The 19426-nt window shown below is 48.7% G+C and overlaps 1 protein-coding gene across 1 annotated transcript; it reads left to right on the forward strand.

The window, feature by feature from the left end:
- The first annotated feature begins 1445 nt into the window (after positions 1–1445).
- Positions 1446–18245, forward strand: LOC119386080 (uncharacterized). The gene is made up of 3 exons (XM_037653428.2): positions 1446–1683; positions 16677–17050; positions 17889–18245. The coding sequence occupies exons 1-3, from the start codon at positions 1509–1511 to the stop codon at positions 18243–18245; spliced, it is 906 nt and encodes a 301-aa protein (XP_037509356.1). The 5' UTR covers positions 1446–1508.
- The last annotated feature ends 1181 nt before the right edge of the window (positions 18246–19426 follow it).

Genomic DNA, 19426 nt, shown 5'->3' on the forward strand with positions numbered 1-19426 from the left:
CAGTTAAAATGCTCATGATCATTCATGAGCATATATGGAGTGGCCGCACGATCGCTTTATTTAGGCTTCATTCCGGTTTGCGCTATTTATTTATGGACATAGACCGATGTAAGAGTACATGTCACATAGTCCGGCCCCGGGATTGCCTGCTTTTCACACAGGACGCTTTTTCGGGGATTATGTGCACTCCTTACAGGCTCTATCTGTTTACTGAATATTTACATATTCGGTAAACAGATAGCGTCTGTAGTCGATTTTGCGGTTTCTCTTTGTCCACGATTATTATTTTGACTGGCAATGGTCGCTTCAAATCAAGCGGGCCATCTGCTTGCCAGCGGCACCATTAAAACAGGAAATTCGAAATCGCTAAGGAAGCGGCCCCAAAAAGTTAATGGCTCCATTTGACGACAATTTGATTACGGCGCTGGCGATTGTGTACACAGCGGCCAGCGTCGTCGTAATCAGTGACTCTAAGACCGTGATTCATAACTTCGCTAACAGAAGGGCCTCGAAAGAGGTGACAAGACTCCTGACGAATTTTTGCCGAGAGCGCAGCGTTTGTGTCATATGGACGACCGCCCGCTCCTCCCTCCCGGGCAAAGAAACCGCACACACCCCATAGCTCGAGAGTTAGCGAGCCGAGCAGGTGCATGAATGACACGGAGCCCGCGTGTGGAGAGAGACCGCATGGTAAAGTACAATGAAATTGCTAAACAATACAGATTAGGAAGGCAGTTTTACCTCCACCACACTCCTCAATAAATAAAAAGCAGGCGACAGCATGACGCCTATAACAAGCAAACAACCTCCCAAACCCAATCGCTTAGAGTCATCGTTGCCCAGGCCTCACAGACAGATGTAAACACTGCAATCAGCGGACGGACCTCAAACACATTATCTGGGCTTGGCCCAACATCTCGAAGGTACCAAATAACACATATGAATGCGGAGCAGTGGGAGACCGGGCTGCTTGGCCCAAACATCGAGGACCAAATATATACAATCGCCAGGCAAGCCGAAGAGGGCGCTAGGGCTCAAGGACTCCTATCTGCCACCTACGGGAGGGGGCATAAACTCCACTGACACTTGCGGTTTCAATAAAAGTTGTTTCGCTCTCTCTCTCTAAAAACTTTCCTCATTTCGAAAGTAGTCACAGAAATTTCCAGGAGGTCTTCCGCGTGGTGTTTTCGTAGAGCGCCGATAGCTAAACCTATAAAGAGCGCGCCGGCGCTATCTATACCTACAGCACGCAGGAGAGGCGCGCCCGATAGAGGGCGACTCCGCAACTCCTCGCCCCCAATAGTGGACACCCGCCATAAATTTGAATCATCATCAGCGGCACCACGACCACCTTTACTACGTCTGCATGCTTGCTCGTTGACCAATCCACCCGTAGTGGATACGCGCCATGGTATATAGAGAAGCGAGTAAGCAAGAGGAACAAGATTGGCAACCGTTCGCCTCGGAACTCACGAAGGCAGCGGCGTCCGGCGGCCTCCGGCGTCACCATGTCCGTTGCCACGAGTGCCAGCCGAGTGAAATTTCCCACAGCGCGTCGTGCGTCTGAAGTGGAACCCAGGGTTGCAGAGCGAGTGTGCTGCTCTGCGGGCCTCCTGCCGGAAAATTACCTGGAGTTGTTCAGAAAGATCGTGGGCAGGTTTGAGCTCTGTCTCGACGAAAACGGTAAGAAGGAGCAGGGCCGGGCTAGAGGGTCGCATCTCCTCTAGCCCGGCCGTGAGGTGCCTGAGGCTTTCGCCTTAAAAGTACACTAAAGAAAAAAAACATTTTCTTGTATTAGTAACCTACCCTTTCCAAATGCCAAGAGCATTAACTGGTAATGTGTCAGAATTATTCATTTTCCTTCTTACCACGCACAATAACTGATCGGAACGCCTTACCATTACCAGAGTCATTCAACGCTTCTGAAGGTCACGAAACTGCCGCGTCAGTTTCGTATGGAGCCATCGGCCGCCGCCAGAGGCGCAGCTGTGCTTGAGAGGCGATGCGAACGCTGCCATCGCTGGGGTTGTGTGTGGGACAGCCTCGGTGTTTTAGCTTTCTAAACTTTCGCAACAGTCGAGTTGCTTTCACACTTTTAGTTTTAGCACTCGGCATGCATAAATACATTCTGAACGCGTTTTCTGTTTTAAAATGAGCACCCGGGAAGGAAAAAAAACTAGCATCGGACACGTTATTCGAAGGTCGCAGGTTCGGTCCCTGCCGGCGGCAAGTTATCTTTTCGTCCACTTTACTTTCTTCACATTTATATCCCAATTATTACAAATCACATCCCCTATACTTTCGTTGGCATTACTGTCTGTTAGTTCTCATTAATATTGTGTCTAACAAAGAAAAACGAGCCCTTAAAAGTAATCTTTCCTTCACCTCAAGACATGCAGCTCGCGGTGGTATCAGCCGAAAAAATACAAACATTCGGGGATTAACAAGAGAATACCAACATATAGTTACGAACGCCTTAGCGGGGGACGTCTGAATGATTTTTGCCACCTAGGGTCAAAATGTACCTAATTCTGAGCGCACTGGTGTTATTGCATGTGCACCCCATCAAAATGTGGCCGCTGCGGCCTCGCAAGCTCCTTTCGTCTCAACACTACGACACTACGGTAGGTACAGCTTTTTAACATTTCCGTCAAGTTAATCATCGTGCATTCGCAGCAATGTGCCAGCGGTGCCAGTTGTACAAATAGGCAAAAATACGACCTGTTACACGCCCATTCGTGTGGCTACGATGCGGTACAAACAGGGCGTCGGCGATGCTCGCAGCTCTTCACAGGACCACTCACGTGGTCGTTTGCATGGTGGTCGCATTGTCGATGAGCGAGATCGAGGTTTGAGCTTCGTGAGATACGAAGGAAGTCCTTCAGAAATCCTTGGAGCGGCGTCAGCCTTCAGCGTTGGTTTGTCGCGTTTCAGGGACACGGGAGTCGCCGTTGATGTTAAAGTCATACGCAGTGACACTGTCCGAGGCGTCGAAATGGTACGCACATAGACGTGTATACTTCGACTCAAAGTTAAAATCGCCACTTTCCTGCCGCGGTGTGGCCCGCTTCCCTTTCTCGCGCTGCTGCTTGTCTAATGGCAAAGAAAACAACGACTCCTTTCTGGTTCCCTTGTCGCCGGAATGGCACCCCGGCGCACGCAACATCTGTTAGGCATCCTAGTCCTGAGACAACGTTTACGCTAACTTAAACATATCATATCCAGCCGCTTGTCTCGCACTGCGCGAGTATTTCAATACGCGTATGGCGCAGACGATCGCCTCTGTGGCGCAGCGGCGGCGCGTTGCGGCATTTTAGAGCAACATATGAAGCTCGCCCATAGCGTGACGGGCCTGACGGCGCAGTTTCGTGACCATAAAGAGAATTTAATGACTCTGCCATTACTCATTGCCACTGAACCCGACCTAAACAAGTTTCAAGATCTAATTTGCTCACGAATAACCATATCACCTTATTATTATTATTAATTTTACGACTTTGAAGTTATTTTCTGGCGATCTCCTCTTTCCTTTTTTTTCTACGGTCTCATGCCACCCATAGTATTGTCTAATGTATGAAGTGCGGAGCACTTTAGGGGCCCGGCTTGTCGCCCATCCATGCATCTCGTGTGGCGTGATCACGCTCACGGTAAAGCGCTCAATACACTCCATAACAAGGCTATCACTGCTCAAAACTGGGTTAACATGAACGAACAAGGTCTAAAATATGAAGGAAAGAAGATGATTCTTAAGGGCTCGTTTTCTTTGTTAGACACAATATTAATGAGAACTAACAGACAATAACGCCAAGGAAAGTATAGGGGGTGTTATGTGTAGTATTTAGAATATAAATGTGAAGAAAGTAAAGTGGACGAAAAGATAACCTGCCGCCGGCAGTGACCGAACCTGCGACCTTCGAATAACGCGTCCGATGTTCTACCACTGAGCTACGGCGGCGGTCATCCTCCCGTCCACTTTATGGGGTATATATGTGCATTTAAACCTTGGAGTGTTAGTCAGCGCCAATCGCAGCCATGGCGGCGAGTGTGGAACACTCTTTTTCTGCCTTTATGGCGTCACGTAGCACGTGATCTTTTTACGAGCTGGCCGCCGACCAATAATCCCTCGCATACTACCTGAAGGCATCAAGTCTGCCAGAACGAGACCCTTGCTATGAATGAAGGAAAGAAGATGATTCTTAAGGGCTCGTTTTCTTTGTTAGACACAGTATTAATGAGAACTAACAGACAATAACGCCAAGGAAAGTATAGGGGGTGTTATGTGTAGTATTTAGAATATAAATGTGTAGAAAGTAAAGTGGACGAAAAGATAACCTGCCGCCGGCAGGGACCGAACCTGCGACCTTCGAATAACGCGTCCCAACCCCCTCCCACTGAGGTCCTTACGAGCAGTACGCACTGCACAGATTAGGTATTAAGGGGAGAGGGGGAGGTTAGAGAGCGCCGCCCCCTCCCCTCCCCGTGCGCACTCTTATGATGATATCACTAATTTCGGCGATCAATGACGTCGCGATGATGTCACATGACATTATCGAGGAGGCCATCTTGTCCCATGACATTACTGATGACGACACGTGGCATTTTGCTCTGGTCTCGCGACGACAACGCCAGGTATCGCAAAACGTCGCAGTGCCTCAGCAGGTCGCGCGAAGTATCATGGAGTCACGCCGTATCTTGCGAAGTATTTTGACTTTCGCCTTAATTTAAAGGACCCCTGACCGCGAAATCATTGTTTGCGACTTTTTTACCGTAATTTGTAGCTTTGTCTCTGGTAATACTGAAATTGAATCGTAGATACTGTAACGTATCTTATAATAATGCTAGCGTCGTTAATTGTGAACAATATTAGCGTCACTTCGAAACGCCCGCTTACAACTAAGAAACTAGCGCCCCTCTGCGGGGGAGTGCCTAAGACCGCGTGCGCCGAGCTTTCGTGATGTTGAAAGCACAGTTTTCAAATAGGGGCAACGCACGCGGCGCCTCAAGAGCGTGTCCCCTCAGAGAAAAGCAGTCCTGGCGTAAGCAGCCACAAGTACCTTGAGAGGAGCCCGACAACAGAACGAGGGGGCGAGGAACAATGGCCCTCGTCGGGTTTCAGCCGTGGCGACCCGCAAATCCACTGCGACGTCGACAAAAAATTGAAGGACACTTTGTAAATTCCAAAGTGTGTTCGGCGAAAGCCTGTGGCTATTCGACTCCGCCGACGGACGCCGCCGCTGGACGCCGCCGCCGCGTTGAGCAACGGTTGCGGAAGCGTGTCGGAAGGAGCAACGCGCAACCGTTGCGCGTTGACGGACGGACGGACGCCGCCGCTAAACGCCGCCTCCGAGTTGCGCAACAGTTGCGCAACGCGCGTTGGAAAGAGCAACGCGTAAATGTTGCTATGTGCCGCTTTGCCATCACGTGATTGCTGAGAGAGTGTGAGGGGGATAGGCCACAGCTTGCACCGTGTCAGGGCTAGAGCACTGCACTGGCCCGGGCCGGCCCGAAAGCCCGGGCCCGGCCCGGCCCGCGGGCCGGGCTGTCCGAAGCGTTTTCCGGCGGGCCCGGGCTGGGCTCGGGCTTGAAAGTACGGGCCCGGTCATTAAAAGGCGGACCCGCTCATTAAAAGGCGTAAGTCGGGCCTTCGAGCACACGCGAATGTTGTGCATTCCATGGTCTAAGGTATACTGTGCCAAGCTGAAGTGACACGTCTATATATATATATATATATATATATATATATATATATATATATATATATATATATATATATATTATATATATATATATATATATATATATATACATATATATATATATATATATATATATATATATATATATATATATATATATATATATATACAGTAGAACCCCGCTGTTACGTTCCTCACTGCTGCGTTTTCCCGGCTGTTACGTCGTTTTCCGCCGGTCCCGGCATAGCTCCCATGGGGTACAATGTATTGGGAACCCCGCTGTTACGTCGTAACTGTCGGCCCGTTCCCGTATGATACATCGCGAAGTGCGCTCGGAGCCGACCGAGTGACTACCAAAGAGAGCCGCCATGGTGCATTTTCACGCAGCTTGGCCTCGTTTGACCGTAATATTAGCCGCATGAGAGGCGCCAGCAACAGAATCTTTCAATTGATGCAAACAAAAGCATGGCCTTCGAGATTCAAATTGCAAAGATGGCGTCTATGACGTAACTGCTCGCGAAAGCAAGGCCTTCGAGATTGGCATTTACTATTGACAAAAGCATAGCCTTTGAGATTTGTATTGCACAAACATGGCGTGTATGACGTAATTGCTTGCGAAAGCAAGGCCTTCAAGATTGGCATTCACTTCTGCCATCGCGTTGGCGTAGACTCATCATCATCGTTATTTGTCGGAGAGCGGAAGGAGTTCGAGCTGGTTGGAGCTCGCATGGTCGTGCGTGCGGTTTGCGGTCGGACTCGCCGCGCCGGTCGTGATTGCGTGTGCTTAGTTCTTTCATGCCTACAGCTGTTGGTGTTAAAAAAACCACATACGTTGATTACATTTCTGTGGATGAGGCCGTCCTAAGCTCCGCGTTTCTATCCATCGACTAGATCGCGGCTGAGCGCGCCAATTTTTGTGCTGCTCGTAAGAATTGAAATAAAATTCTGTACCACTAAATATTTTGCCGTTTTTCCTGTTTTTCGGCTGTTACGTTTCCCGTCTCTTACGTTTATTTCCTACGGTCCCTTCAAAAACGTATCAGCGGGGTTCTACTGTATTAACAGCACTAACAATGGGCCAGATCACGGTTGTTCCCATGGGAGGCATAAGGATTTCGGTCTTTTATTCGAGGTTGACATATACGGTACATTTCATTTATATCCCTTGGTATTACGTGCCAAAACCACGATATGATTACGAGGCACGCCGTAGTGGCACCGGATCAATTTCCACCACCTCGAGTTCTGTAACGTGCACCTAAAGATAAGTATATACACGGGTGTTCTTGCATTTCGCCCCCATCAAATTGCGACCGACGTGGCCGCGGGAATCGCACCCGCGTCCTAGGATTTAACAGCGAAACAGCTTAACCGCTGAGCTACCACCGTGGGCAAAGCAACATTTCGATGCATGTACACACCGGATTTTCCGTCCGATCGCCCGCTACAAAGCGCACGGCATCATTGATAATCATCAACAACTAATATCCTCTAGCGGGCCCGGGTCGGGCCTGGTGATGAACAAGCGCGCCCTGGATTAGTTTAGTAATGAACGCCCGGGCCGGGCCGGGCCCAGGCTTGGAACGACGGGCCCGGGCCGGGCTCGCGCTGGGTACGGTCAAGTACGCCCGGGCCCGGGCCGGGCTCGGGCTGGGTTCGGTCATGTACGCCCGGGCCCGGGCCGGGCCCGCGCTTGGAACCACGGGCCCGGGCTGGGCTTGGGCTTCATAAAGCGGGCCCGGGCCGGGCCCGGGCCGTAAAATCCGGCCCGTGCAGTGCTCTAGTCAGGGCACGATCGGATGGACGGACACCGCGAGTATGAGACATCATAGCTTTCGCCTTAATACTCGATCGCTTTACTCGTGGAACATCACACGGGGTCCCAACCTACGTCATACCAGTGGCGATGTCGCGAGGTGCTGCCGAGTAAGATGAGCACTCACGCTTACTTTAAAATGGAATTGAAATACCTTAAAGTCGACATTCGCCACTAATAATTGGTCAGAAGTGTCCACCTATGCAGAACTATCAAACAACACAAACGGCTCGAGGTTTATGTCTTGGTGTCAGGGGAGCTTTAAACTGTTATGAGTATTTGAATGCCAATGAGTGTTTGAATGAGTATTTCAAGTGGCCTTTACGGTTACCGACGAAACTCCTAGGCTGGTGTCAGTGGTCCAGAGCGTGCCCTGAAATGACACTTCACGTGTCTTAGTTGTGTGGCAGATAGCCAGCGTAAAAACAGGTGGTATATTAGGATAAAATACATAAGCTATTGATTCTTTTAATGTCAGGCGGCATATTAGGTTAAAAGACATAAGCTATTGATTCTTTCTCGAAATTTCTCCCGACCGCCATCCTCGGCCGCTGTGGAGCTTCGTGAGCACTTTGAAAAAAGTTTGAGGGGATCCCAGCGCGTTTGAGTAGGTCATTTACGATCGTATTCATGCACTTATCAAGTCTTATATGGCTCCATTACCAGTGCAGATCCTGTCAGCGAGCGGTGCGCATCTGTACAGACAATCAATCGTAGAAGTTGTTCTGAAAACATCATTGGCTTCGTCGCTACGCAATCCCATAGCGAACACCACCTAGAAGTCACGGTGGTGTTGCCATAGCACAGAGTGGTTCATAGCACCGTGGATTCCAGCAACCCTTTCTCTTTCTGAACAGAAACGTTAGTTGAAAGTAAGCGACTGTATCGTTTTCTGTAGCCTGTATCCCTGTGTTTTTTGCGCTAATTTCACAGTGCATTCATACCAACGGATACAACTTTAGAAGCCTGAGAAGTTTCCTTCTCAAAGGCGGATGCACAAAAGCCTGCACCAATGGGCGAGCACTCCAGGCTGACGTCACGAGTCTAATAATAATATCTGGGGTTTAACGTCCCACAACCACGAGATGATTATGAGGGACGCCTCCGGACATTTCGCCCACCTGAGGTTCTTAACGTGCACCTGAATCTAAGTACACGGGCCTCAAACATTGTCGCCTCTATCGAACATGGCGGCCGGGATTCGATCACGCGACATTCGGGTCAGCAATCGAGCGCCATAACCACTAGACCACCGGACATCACGAATCAAACGGCCGGTAACTCCCCCCCCCCCCCCCCGCCCTCTTCGGAGAGCATTGCAGAGCGCAAGAGCGGGACTATTCGCGGAGGCGAGCGGCTGCCGCGCTTCGGTCGTCTGGGCGGTGTGCATCCGTATCCGACTATAGCTCGCTTTTCTTACTACTGTAGCACATGACGATTCTTATAGCGCTAACTCAGAACAAGAACAAAAGGACACAAAGACGAGCCTGAGTTCGCGCTATAACAATCGTCATGACCTACCAACTAGCCCAAGCCGCCACCCTTCTACTGTAGTACATAGCGTTATAAGCTATCATCGGGCGTTTTTCGTACACCTCTACCAATTTACAGTACGTGGTACTCAATATCATTATCATTTCTTGTTCAACCCTTTTTTTAAGCGGAGGCAGCTGCGATCCCATAATACTGCAGTACGAAGTAATGTTGCCATTTTAGAATACTGCTATTAAGCGCCCCGTGGGCTTGTTTTGCGGCGTTGTTTTCACGTGACGTCACACTCAGCGGCGCGTGAAGCGGCGGGCAGTCCGTGCGGAGCCGTCGTGCTCGTTTCTTCGTGGTTTTTTGCAGTAGTTCAGGTGATTGTGGTGCTTTTCGTGCAAAATGCCGACGCTTCTTAGTAAGCAGCCCTTAGACCCGACTTATAGTTCGGATCTTTTCAGCGCCCTCGCGATGCAGAAAAAATGCAAATGTCTTACAATATCGACCCCTTCACGTAGCGACCGGGAACGGCTACTTCAAGCGATGTGGACATATTTCCGGACATTTGTTACGGAGAGATCGCCAGTTGTCTCGTTTTTTCTGCGAGTTATTTGACCCCGAGGAAATGAAGGCGTTCAAGTCGACCGAGGCGCATGGTTATTTCACAAGCGGTTGGGTCAAGGGTATGTCGGCGAAACAGTCGCAAGATGACAAGATGCTTCTGCTTGGCGAGGTAAGTGGCAGTTTTTTTTTATTTTTCAGAGTGAGAGAGAGCGAAATAACGTTTAATCAATGCACAAGTGATTTAGTGTGACAATCCACTCGGCTATTTTCTAACTCTCACTCAATCCCAAAGTGCCATCACGCGTCTTTTTTTTTTAACTCTCATGTGATACGAGCTGTCGTTGGTTTGCATAGGCGTGCGCAGGGTTCCCCATAAGGGGGGGAAAGGTTTGTCGCAGCACCCCCCCCCCCCACCCTACTAAGTCAATGTATGGGCAGATTTTGCGCCCCCTCCCTATTAGGTGACTAGAAGGGTCAATGTATCGGGCAGATTTCGCGCCCCCCTTTTAGGTGATTAGCCCCCCCCCCCCCCCCCCCTCTGCCCTCCCTGTGCGCACGCCTATGTTGGTTTGTTCAGTTTGGAAGCTTGGCAATTTAATGCGCGAAGAAAGAAAAATACGGCAACGCGTGAAGAGATTCATGTTACTCGCCGCATATATGTCAACCAAAAATTTAGGTACCATGCACTCGTCGCGTCGTGCAATGAAGGCCTGCTTTAACTGATCTAGCTTGTCGCTATTGCTCGCTCAGTAGCGCGAAAAACTCGACAGCGACGTGCACAGGTAAGTCCTACGTTACTTTGTATCTTGCAACATTTCCTTTGCAGGTGAACCATTCACAAAGGTTGCGAGACCAGCCTCTACGTGTGTGGATTCTGTGCAAGAAACATGGGGTTGTGCTCTCAGCCCATTACTCGTGCATGGCAGGCGCTGGGGAGGCACGTTCTCAAGTTTGAGCTTGCCTGTACGCTGTAGAAACTGGCATGCGGATGAGAAATGCTACCAGCTGGACGTCACAGAGCAACATTTTGCTTCCTGCCTACATTGAATAGGTACAATTCAAGAGACTGAAAGACACTGACTTCACCTCATCCAGAGCCAAAAAGCGAAAGCTGGACGATAGCATCAACCGCTGCAGTTCAGCAGAGGACGAAGTGAAGGAACAGATGGACATTCCAGCGCCAAAAAAAAAAACAGGAACTACGAAACCTCTACAGAGCTTTTGAAAGCACTAACGTTGTGCCCGAAATATTTTCAGTGCCAGCATATCAACACAACTTTCAGATGCCCTTACGGACGAAGCCTGCTCATTGAAGAAAGCTATATTGTGATGAAAACTCGGCCGATGATCTCGACGTCTTTCTGGAAAAGGCGAACAACTTTATGTCCACATTTTCAGCCACGATGGACACTGTAAAATCGGTCGAGGCTGCAACAAGACGCCAGAGCAGCTCGCCCGACTGCTTTCTTTACTGGTCGGCGAGATGTGATGAAAAGGGTATGCCACACAAGCATTCAGAGCCCCAGCTTGTTACTGTTGGAGTCGGTATGTTACCTTGAAATAAATTTCATCAATGTTCCAGCTGTCACGAGGGGATTCGACCATGAACAAGATCCAAGCTTACGAAGCGAAAGAAGCCAACAAACACCGTGACTTCCAGTGCCGAAGGTCTGCAGGGCTGCACCTGGGCACCCCTTCACTGGCGCATCACCAGATGCGATAGTGTCGCGGAGGTTAAGTATTCATTTTTGCTGAAAGATGCTGAGCAGATCACCACCAAGAGTAGTTGTCTGAGTGACGGATCACTTAGGCTTTAGGCCAGTCACGTTTACTTCTGCCAGATCCAAACCCAGGTGACTGTGTGCCAACTTGAGTTCTGTGACTTCGTGGTGTGGGGGCTAAATGCACTGCATATTGAACGAGCAATGCGCGACCAACAATTCTGCACCAACATATTTGCTCGTGGAAGGCAGTTCTTTGAGAGGGTAATTTTACCCGAGCTGTTTAGTCGTTTCTACACCAAGCAACAAAGCAGTCATGAAGACAAGCCGTCAGATGGTGTAGAGCACCATTTATGTCGTGGACCAGATACAGGCAAAATGATGGCTTGTGACAGTGCATCATGCCAATACAAGTGGTTCCACTTCTCTTGTGTTAGACTCAAACGCAATCCAAGAGGAAAGAAATTGTATTGTCAGTGCAAAGAAACCAGCACGGACTAGTGTATTGTCCCTCTCCCTTTTTAGGTGCAGTTAAAAGCTGTGTGCGCAAATGTGAAGGAGGAGTTGAGATCTGGGCCAGTTGATTCATGATACTTTAAGAAAGCCAGCTATAGAATGGGACACGAGAAAGAGGCAGACGCAAACACCGCTGGATGTCCAGCGATGCTTGCGTCTGCCTCTTTCTCGTGTCCTGTACTTCTGCTGGATTTCTTCAAGTAATGTGAGGGAAATTTCCAGGGTGTGAAAATTTGCTCTATACATCATGAAATGGAACCTTTGCCACGTTTTAATTAAGCAGAACTTGCGTAAATAAAAAATACAGTCCCTTCCTCAAGTAGAATGTGTTATGGTGCTTTCTTTTCATTCATTGTACAGACATAGTCAGCATTAATTACAACAATATGTTCCTGGGAATAACTAGAAACCTACATATGTTTAGGTTGCATCGTAAAACCATTTTATTGATGTCCATCAACAACCGCCGCAATATTAAAAACAATGCATACATATTATGAGGTCATATTATGCACTGTAGGCAATTAAACAAATTTGTACATGCAGGAGGTGTATAATGACTGCAGGCCACGCAAAATGGTGCACATAATGCATGCTGACACAAAACAAGAAACGTGACAATGTTGATCTATCTTTTTACTAGTGCTGCTTAATACAAGTAATTCACCTCTGCCATATTTTGAAGACGGATGGAGCCATAAAAACACAACATTGCCAACACACACACACACACACACACACACACACACACACACACACACACACACACACACACACACACACACACACACACACACACACACACACACGCACACGCACGCACGCGCACACACACACACACACACACACACACACACACACACACACACACACACACACACACGTTGATTCATGATACTTTAAGAAAGCCAGCTAAAGAATGGGACACGAGAAAGAGGCAGACGCAAACACACACACACACAGACACACACACACACAGACACACACACACACACGCACACACACACACACAGAGAGAGAGAGAGAGGGAGAGATGCCAAAAAAATATGCATGACACGGTATCTAGTACAGCTAGGCACGTATTTCAGAGGCTAATGCACCATATTTGTATCCGCCCTGTAAAGTGAAATGACTAGGAAGGGGGGAGTATAACGGGTAGGTTTGAACCAATGTCATTCCCCAACTAAAAGAGGCACTCAATATTCATCATCCTGTTTCTGCAATGCAACTATCGATGGGCATAGACTCACCACTGTGCGTCCAATGTAACGTCCCAGAAGATCTGAATCATGATCTTCGTGAATGCAAGCGATACGCATCAGAGAGACAGTCTCTGAAGGCGGCCTTGCACCTTCAACGGGGATCGTGCTTAGATTTGCGACATGTTCTGGGCCCATGGCAAAGCAGCACCTGTGCGCTACGTGCCACGAAAGCGCTGTTGACTTTCTTGCAGGCCATGAGCCTGAACGAAATTTTGTAAACATGTGTGGCAGTATGTGTTATGCGTTTATCAATGTATATATCATAATGGTCACCCAGCACCTGGAGTAGCATGTCAGGCGAATAGCCCGGCAAACATCTCCAGCTTTTCATTAAAATGTTTCTCTCTCTCTGATGGGCATAGATTGGACATGCCACAGCAAACAGTAACAATTTTGTCTAGAGGTGTCAAATTATCGCTCTGTCCGCTAACAACATAGCCAGTAGGCAGTGTGGCCTTCAGGGTGACATAATAATTCCTGATTAGTCCGATAACTCGCTCAACATGGATCCTAACATTAGCCAGTTTCCTAGTGCTCAGCACATCTGCAGCGGACAGTTGTTTCTTACCCTTCGTTAATGCTGGTACGTGAAGTATGGCGCAGTAGAAGCCGACACTTCCAGACACGTTGAACCCTCGGTCTGCTAGAACAATGTCACCTGGAAGTAACTTGTCTAGGAGACCACAGTGTTCAGTTATGTGCCTGTCACTACAGTGCCCTCCCCAGCCTTTAGAGATAAAGTTGGCGATACCTTGTGGTGCTATACCAATTAAGTACTTTGCCGTATTGCTGCCTTTATACTGAGACCATGTCTCACATCTGGGGAGGTAGGAAGATGGTCTCTCTATCTTGATCTCAAAGCAGTCAATTATGACGGCAACATTTTCTCCAAAGAAATCGTAAAATGCTTGAGGCATTGTGCTTTGCAGAGTACTTCGTTCAGGCCACAATATTTGACTTCTCAGACGGCAATAGCCAGCATGCATTCACTTGTCAAAAATGCGTGACACTGCGGCATCAAACACGCTAAATCTGAAGGCAAGGTCACTAATGTGTAAGTTTAACTTCAATTTCATCATGAAGAGCAGGAATTCCTGGAACTTCAGCAAACTATTGTTTGTGCTGTGTGACACAATTCCCTCAATCACATTGAACACTGCAGAGAGAATTGTGTAGTTTGCCACGCCAATATAATATGTAACCTTCGTGTCGCTACACGTGAATGCATCTTGTGTAAGCTCCAGCAACTTGTTTTCATTCCGTGATATGTAAAGACGTTCATTCAGTAACACACACTCCCTCTACAGTTCTTCAATTTCACCCATTGTCATGTCTGTCTGCACTGCAGTTCCTGGAACAAAATACATCTTTTTGTGTAGTTAATCGCGTTTTCCAAAAAAGACAATGCTAACACGGGAATGGGGGAGGGGGCGAGCATTGTTCAAGAAAACCAGATAAGGATGCTGTCACAGCAGTACACCATCCAGTAAAAATTAAACCATAAACTCCATCCCACATTTGCTTGTTTCGCCGCAACCAGTCTCAAAACTTCCCAACTAAGAAAAAAAGCTCACCTGTTTCGCCGTCCTCTATGCCAACTTCGTATTTCGCTCGAGGTGAAGACACCGGAGAAGCGACAACGACGTCCGGGCATTCGAGGATCGTCGATTCTGTTGCCGCTGCTTCGGCCTTACGCTTCACCTGAGCGGTCTCTTTCTGGAATCGTCGTCTCACCAAGCGATCGTGCCGTGCGAGGTCACCTTGTATTGAGCTGTAGCCGAGAAAAAGCCCAGTCCGGGCCTACCTCCTTCCACAGTTTCGATGGCCTGCCCAAACGTAACACAACTTAGCTTAGAAAAGTAAGTTGTCCCGTTGTGGGTGTACATCGTGACCCAAATAAACAATGAGCGTATGAAACGGGCCTCCCTTTTACAAGTGGGTGCCACGAACACGTATGTCTGTCCTATCAGTGTTCAGATCGGCGCGTCTTATCCGGGCCAGCCACAATTCCCGTCGCTTCGCGCTTAACTATTTCGTACGGTCACATTGATGTTCGGTGGTCTTTGCGAGACGGAAAAAGTTAGTGTTCGTTGATTTCGGCTAACAAGTGCAGTTGGAACAACCAACAACAGCGCAGATAACCATAGCGGCGCGTCGAACGTTCTGCCAAGATCCAAACTGCACTGACTGCACCGCCGCGGCCGCTGGCCCGCTGCAACAGCATGACGGAATCATATCCCAGGATTCCTAGGCGTGACGTCAGTGCAAGCTTTTTTGGCAGTACTGTGAAAGCTACAGAAGCGAAACGCATGCCTGCTACCGCGCTAAAAAATAGTGCTTAAGTTTACTGATAATTTTCTCACTTGCCTTGCTGAAATAAATACTGCTTTTTTATTATGAGACTCAAACAGTTGCGGGAAGTCGTAGGGAAAGTACAGTTATTGTTCACTTTGGAAGAATGCCTTCCTTTTCTTTCTGTTTCTTATACAGCACCACCTTTTCAGCACGCCCGTTTTCCAAAGTAAACATGGCGTCCGCGACGTGAGTGGGTCAGTGTGCCGCCGCGAACGCGCTGTTTAGTTCTAAAAGAAAAATATACTCGTAATGTGACACTAAAACGTACACTGAACAATCTAAATGTCAATCCCATTCACATTTTTTCGTGTATGTGTTTTTCTGAACACGTTAACTTGAACTCGTACTACTTGCAGAGCAACGCGAACGTGAGGAAGCCCCGCCTCCGCAGCCTTCGCTCCACTGCCAAGATAAGTGTTCGCCGAGTGTAGCGTTACCGTAAACAGCGTTACCGAGAGAACAATGTACTGGCTCAAAAGATGACAACGAAAGAGCAAACGCCGAACGCTGCAGAGGATGAAAAAGGGCAAACGCGCCAGCCATAGGCGTGCGCAATGTTCTCCATCAGTGGGAGGGCAAAGTTTCATCTCAATGCTTCCTCCCCCCCCCCCTCAGCCTCCATTGACGGAGTTCAAGAGACAACATGCATGACAATAGACGAAACAATGAAAATGAAGCGGTGACTGGCTGCTCACAATGGCTTGCGTCGGCTCTTGGCTTTTCAGGAGTAAAGCTGGGAAGGAAACAGTTGTTGGAATGCAAAATCAGGGGCCTTCGGCCAAAAACCTTCGTGGCTATAACCCTATTGTTGAAACAATGATCGGACAAGTACAACTGAGTAAAGGTATGGGCAGACTTCACCCCCCCCCCTTTTAGGTGGTTTGGTGGGTGGGGGTCGCCTCGCTCTCTGCCCCCCTCGTGCGCACGTCTATGAGTGACCAGTGCTGATGTGCCCCTACCCCCATGTATAATATAGTATTCTCGTAAAGAGCGCCTAATACAATAATAATAATAATAATAATAATAATAATAATAATAATAATAATAATAATAATAATAATAACCGAGAGCAATTAGGCTGCAGCTTATCACGCATAGATATCGTGAGATATCGTGTGGATTCATATTGATAAGGAAAACTACTAACGCCTACCCGTGCATCACCTCTTTATATGTTCAGCTCCAAGCGCATCCTATAACAGTAAAACAGATCAACAAAATAAACACAAGGACTTTATTGCCACTAACGAATGTTCCACTTCGGCAGACCAGGTAGTGGCCAGCCTGGCGACCATCGAACTCTCGGACGACACCGTCTACCTGGGCCTCATGAGCATGAGACGGCCGGAGGACTGGCCGTACGTCTACCAGCTCTGCAAGGAGACGGTCGAGAAGCACTCCACCAAGAACGTGTTCGCGCGCGTCACCGATGAGATGGAGCGCGCCTGCAAGATCACGGAGGTGCTGCGCGTCCGCTCGCCCTGGATGCTCGTGAAGACGGTGGCCAAGGTCATAGAACCGAGCAGGCTTGTCTACCGTATTCCGGGGGTAACGACGCAACCGATAACGCCGCAGAACTTGAAGGAAGTGGCTCTTTACGATGAGTGCGTCATGAAGGGTCTGCGGGACAACTACCTCACGGTAAGCGAAGTGCGCAAGAAATATGCCGCAAACGTAGTCTCCTACTTTATCGCAGTATTGGAGATGCGAGTTGGGCTAGTTGGTGCGAACTGACTTCATACATATCTGTGTCAGACGCTTTTAACTTTGTTGTCTTCTTTGCAATTTTTTTATTTCTTTCTTGGCTTACCAAGGCCTCTGTTCGCACAAGTAAAACGGTCAGTTATGCCTAAGACGACTCGGAGGCGAAAGGCATCTTCTTTTTCTTCTCAACTGATTGTACTGATCCCTCCCCAAAAAACTTTATGCACCAAACGTGGTTTTGCACAGCCTCCGGGATCGGCTGACCTTTGACCAAGCGGCTATGGTGTACTAGCAATGTCCCTGGGAGATGAATCTTACGTTTGCATAGCGGCAGTCTTGTGATGACATCATCATGTGACGTAACCATGACGTTATAAATTCTGGCGACCAGTGACGTCATCATGGTTTGATGTGGTAACGTCATCACATGATCATATTTTGCGCCGCTCGTGTTGACGCCGTAGTCGCCGACTGTCACTTTTCGGGTTTGATGACACACTTAAGACCGTAACGTTCTAGTTCTGCGGACAAACGTAATCCGCCTCTTTCATTTTCCTGTGCTGCCCTCTACCGTATTGGTAGGGGTTTGGTAGGGGCCGGGAGAACCGGTATTGCCAGAAGTAAAGCCTCCGAGATGAGGAGACGTTTCGCGACTTTTCCGCTAGGGGAGGGCGCATGCGCCGGGGCGTCGTGAAAAAAAAAGGCGGATTCACGAATAGAGCTCAGATTACCGTCCTCATTTATTGCGATTCGGCATACTTTCCACGCTTCACAGGCGCTTACATCCGACAAGAGTACCTTCAGTCGGGTGGCTCACGAGAAAGGCGCCGTCTGCGGCTTCCTGGTCATGCAGCCGCTTCCCGACAGCTCCGCGATCGCCACGCACCTGGTGGCGAATGACAAGCACGTGGCCAAGCTGCTTCTGCTGCAGGCGCAGAACGACTACCAACCGGCTGCACGCAAGGGTATCGTGCTCGTCGTGCCACTCGTGGACGACGGCAACAGGCCCAGCTCGCACAGCTTTGCCGAGGACCTGCAGCTGCTCGGGGACACGGTGTCCTGCCTCCTCTACTCCCGCTCCGTGCTGCCTTTCGCGTACAAGAGGATCTTCTCTCTGGGAGACTTCATCTGATCGGACATCCGCGTCTTCGCCAGAGGTCACGAAATAAAAGGGTTGCGGAAACACGAGCGTTTCTTTTACACACACGTGCATAGGCGCGTACACAGGGGGGGGGGGTGCTCTGAGGGGGGCGGGGGCGCCAAATCTGCCCTGTGCCTTTACTCAGTCGGACGTGTCCCGTCGTTGTTTAAAAAGCAGGGCTATGGCCAGGCAAGTTTTTGACGATAATGGCGGCCGAAGGCCCCTGATGTTGCATTCAAGGAACTGTTTACCCCAGTTACCCCTCAAATACCGCGGCCCAAATGAAGGTCGTTGTGGGATGCACGTCATCGTTTAATTTTCATTTTCGCATCCATTGCGAAGCTTGTTTTCTATCTCACTGGACCAAAGCGGTGGGGGTGGGGCGGCTTCGGTGAAACTTGCATCCCGCCCCCTCCCCGCCAAAGGAGACCCCTGCACACGCCTATGCTTACGCGGCCATCTTTCAAGCAATAGGTGAATGTACTGCCTTACTAAGTACAGCAATTATATGATCGAGGCGAGTTGTCCCTTGGCACTGTCGTATTGATGCGCGGGACCAGGAAGTATTAACGGATTTCCGTTCTTTCGAGTTATTTTTCCGGCAAATATAGTTATTTTAGTGAGCGTTACGTTCAATAATAGCGCGTTTGTCGACGACTTTCTGTTGATGAACGTTGAAATGAAACATGCGTCGTGCGTGTCAACATTAACGTTATTCATGTTCTGACAAACATGCGCTGAACAGAGTAGATGCTACCCTGGAGACTGTTCAAAAGTAAATATATACTTTCGTTCCTACTTGCGCATATTTTCACGGTACAAAATAATTGAGGTTATTTTTTCACCTTCCCTTCGTATTGATTGTCTTGTTTATTATAGCTAAAAATACTTTGAAGAATGACAAAATTTATTAACTTTCCGCATCTCTAGAGCTTCCTCGCAAAAATCGCGCCGCTTTGTTTTAGGCTTCTTCTCGGATGATTATTTGCTTGTTAGCTCTGCAGAACCTGGCAACTCTGCTTCCCCGCCTCTTGTGAGGGAGCTTGCCGCAGGATATTTCTGGGGGGAGGACTATTCCTGCAACCCCATAGCACGTGATTCTGATTGGCTGGATCTGTGCCGCAATATTTACATTTTGAATTATAGATGCCTTTGGATAAAGTTGCACAAAG

The sequence above is a fragment of the Rhipicephalus sanguineus genome, chromosome 3 (assembly GCF_013339695.2).
Source record: "Rhipicephalus sanguineus isolate Rsan-2018 chromosome 3, BIME_Rsan_1.4, whole genome shotgun sequence".
NCBI lineage: Eukaryota > Metazoa > Arthropoda > Arachnida > Ixodida > Ixodidae > Rhipicephalus > Rhipicephalus sanguineus.

Excerpts from the sequence above, each read along its gene's own strand:
- LOC119386080 (XM_037653428.2), top strand. The coding sequence starts at position 1,509 with ATGTCCGTTGCCACGAGTGCCAGCCGAGTGAAATTTCCCACAGCGCGT. Across the intron at positions 1,684-16,676 it reads GCTCTGTCTCGACGAAAACG|ACCAGGTAGTGGCCAGCCTG; the intron begins GTAAGAAGGAGC and ends CCACTTCGGCAG. Across the intron at positions 17,051-17,888 it reads TGCGGGACAACTACCTCACG|GCGCTTACATCCGACAAGAG; the intron begins GTAAGCGAAGTG and ends CACGCTTCACAG.